General features: G+C 36.4%; 1 protein-coding gene across 1 annotated transcript in view; it reads left to right on the top strand.

The window, feature by feature from the left end:
• The first annotated feature begins 1,092 nt into the window (after positions 1–1,092).
• Positions 1,093–2,539, top strand: part of LOC106458171 (hillarin-like) — a 23,096-nt gene continuing 21,649 nt past the window's right edge. Inside the window, exon 1 of the mRNA XM_013917640.2 lies at positions 1,093–1,161. Coding sequence (XP_013773094.1) covers positions 1,093–1,161 — 69 coding nt within the window. The remainder of the gene's footprint in view (positions 1,162–2,539) is intronic.

Below are 2,539 nucleotides of genomic sequence, written 5' to 3'. Positions count from 1 at the left end.
AAGGGTTAACCTGAGGGTACAAGGACCTAAACCATCGTCGCCCATTTACCTGAGAATGAGAACAAATTAAACAGCAGAAATGGAAGTCTTTAAATGACATCACACCATGAATAGAGCCTTTCTTGGAAACATGAATGACTCAGCTTGCCCCTCTCTTCCCCCACAGTACATTTGACTTGTAGAACTATAACATTTTATTCTGCATTTAATTTAGTATTCGTAAATATAGAGAAAACAAGAAATATAGATACAGCGTGGTATTGGGTGAAGATCTAAAACGTTAACATTTTTGTGAGAAATGGAAGGCAATGTTTTGGGATCTGATGATGAATTTTGTGAGAAATGGAAGACAATGTTTTGAGTTCTAATGATGAGTTTTGTAAGAAACGGAAGATAGTATTCTGGAATGGGATGATAAGTTTTGTAAGAAATGGAAGACAGTGGTTTGGAATATGATGATGAGTATTGTAAGAAATGGAAAAATCCTTAGGCATCGCATAATATGTTCTGTAATAAATGGAAGACAGTGTTTTGGGATGGGATGATAGTTTTGTAAAAAATGGAAGACAATGTTTTGGGATGGGATGATGAGTTTTCTAAGAAATGGAAGACACTGCTTTGGAATCTGATGATCATTGTTCGTCTAAAGCATCAACCTAATTTTTTATTCATATAGAACTCAATTACATCGAAAATTTTATTTTCGATAAACCTTCTTTTTAGCCCCCAAGTGATACAGCGGTATGGCTACGGACTTAGAACGATAGAAACAGGGTTTCGATACCCGCAGATAGCCCATTGTGTAGCTTTGTGCTTAACTTCAAATAAACAAACAAACCTTCTTTTTATTACTTTGTGTTATTTTTCATTTCCTTGATATTGCAAAGAATAAATGTCAATAAAAACGTTTTCTCATATTCTAAGAGAGGTGTGACCAGGAAGAAGGTTTTCTGTGGCATTTAGAAGTAATTAATATATATATATATATAAAAGAAAAAATATGGGTGTGTGTGTGTGTCTGTCCATTATCTAACTACTCCTAGTATCCGGACTTAACCAAACTTTGTGGGATGATAGTTTGGAACAAGGGGCATGTTAATGGAGGTTCACAACCCCCCTCCAACCCATATTATTGCTGTTATTGAGCATTTTATTTTTGACGTAAGTTTATGTAAACTACATTCATAGATGGCGCCACGTCCTACACAACAACATACACACAGTATGAGGAGAGGGTACACGAACGCTTAGCATTTCTATGGAGGATTGCAATGAAATAATAGCCGCCACTATTGCGATAATACATAAACTCAGCTGAAGCTTCTACTCTAACGGCCACCATAAGGCTGATATGAAGAGCCCTTTCTTGAGTTATATCCACTTCCTACTTTGGCCCGTGACCTTTCAACTCCGACCAGTAATACAATCCTGCGGCCAATGACCGTCAGTTAATTAGTCGCGTGAAACACTGTGGCAGGACATTTAAGAGGTGGGTGTTGAAAGCGGGTAATAGAAAGCACCCATACCGCCAAAACTTTTGCCGCTACCTCTTCCTACAAAGTCACACTGATCATCGCATAGTGTATACCGTGTTTTAAATATATACATATTGAGTTTTTAAAGCTCATATAAAACGTTTAGTAAGGTAATAATGAATACTGTAATAATATGTTATGTTATAAATAAATTTTGTGTAAGTTAGGATTTTTGTGTTATTTATCATAGCATCTACCCCACCATTTTTTTTATGTTCATAACCAGGACAAAATACCTCAGCTTGTACTTTAAACAGACGGTGAATTTAAGGAACAGAAAACATTGTGACTGTCGACGTGTAAAACGACAGACTTCAACTTCATGATTTTGATTACATACTTCGCAGAGAATAGACAATAGAACATATGGATATTAAAATATTTCATCTAAAAATTGTCCAAAACATTACTTGCGCTCCAGCAATGATCAACGAATTAAATTTTATGTGTTAATTAAGATGGCAGCCTTTATTGACACACAGTTATAATATGTGTCAGTGGAGTTAAGAATTGAAATTTGCTTTATGAACGCCATTTGATGCTCACGGTGGGCTAAGTATCCAGGTCAAGACCTCTAGGGTTGAGGTATGCCGTTCCTAATTCTGAATTACTGATCAGAGAAGAGGCAACTAGCTAATAACATCCACCGCAACAAGGGCTTTAATCGGGTCTTTTAACTGAATACCGAGATTGACTGTTACTTTCTATAACGCACCCATAGCTAAAACTTCGAAGCAAGTTCAACCTAGGATATTTCGAACCCCAGACTGAAACGCTAACCGCTTGGCTAAGCCTGACCCAAACTTGAGAAATGAATTAACTTCTCATAATTTAAATACACCGGTAGATTGAAAATATAGTTAAATGTAACGCAAGAAAATACAGAGTAAATCTAAACACCGAAACACGCTATACAGAGTAAATCTAAACTCCGAAACATGCTATACAGAGTAAATCTAAACTCCGAAACACGCTATACAGAGCAAATCTAAGCTCCGAAACAC

Source organism: Limulus polyphemus, unplaced genomic scaffold, assembly GCF_000517525.1.
Source record: "Limulus polyphemus unplaced genomic scaffold, Limulus_polyphemus-2.1.2 Scaffold424, whole genome shotgun sequence".
In the NCBI taxonomy this organism is placed as follows: Eukaryota; Metazoa; Arthropoda; class Merostomata; order Xiphosura; family Limulidae; genus Limulus; species Limulus polyphemus.
The sequence above is the reverse complement of the archived record's forward strand: the minus strand, read 5'-3'. Positions and strand labels throughout refer to the sequence as shown.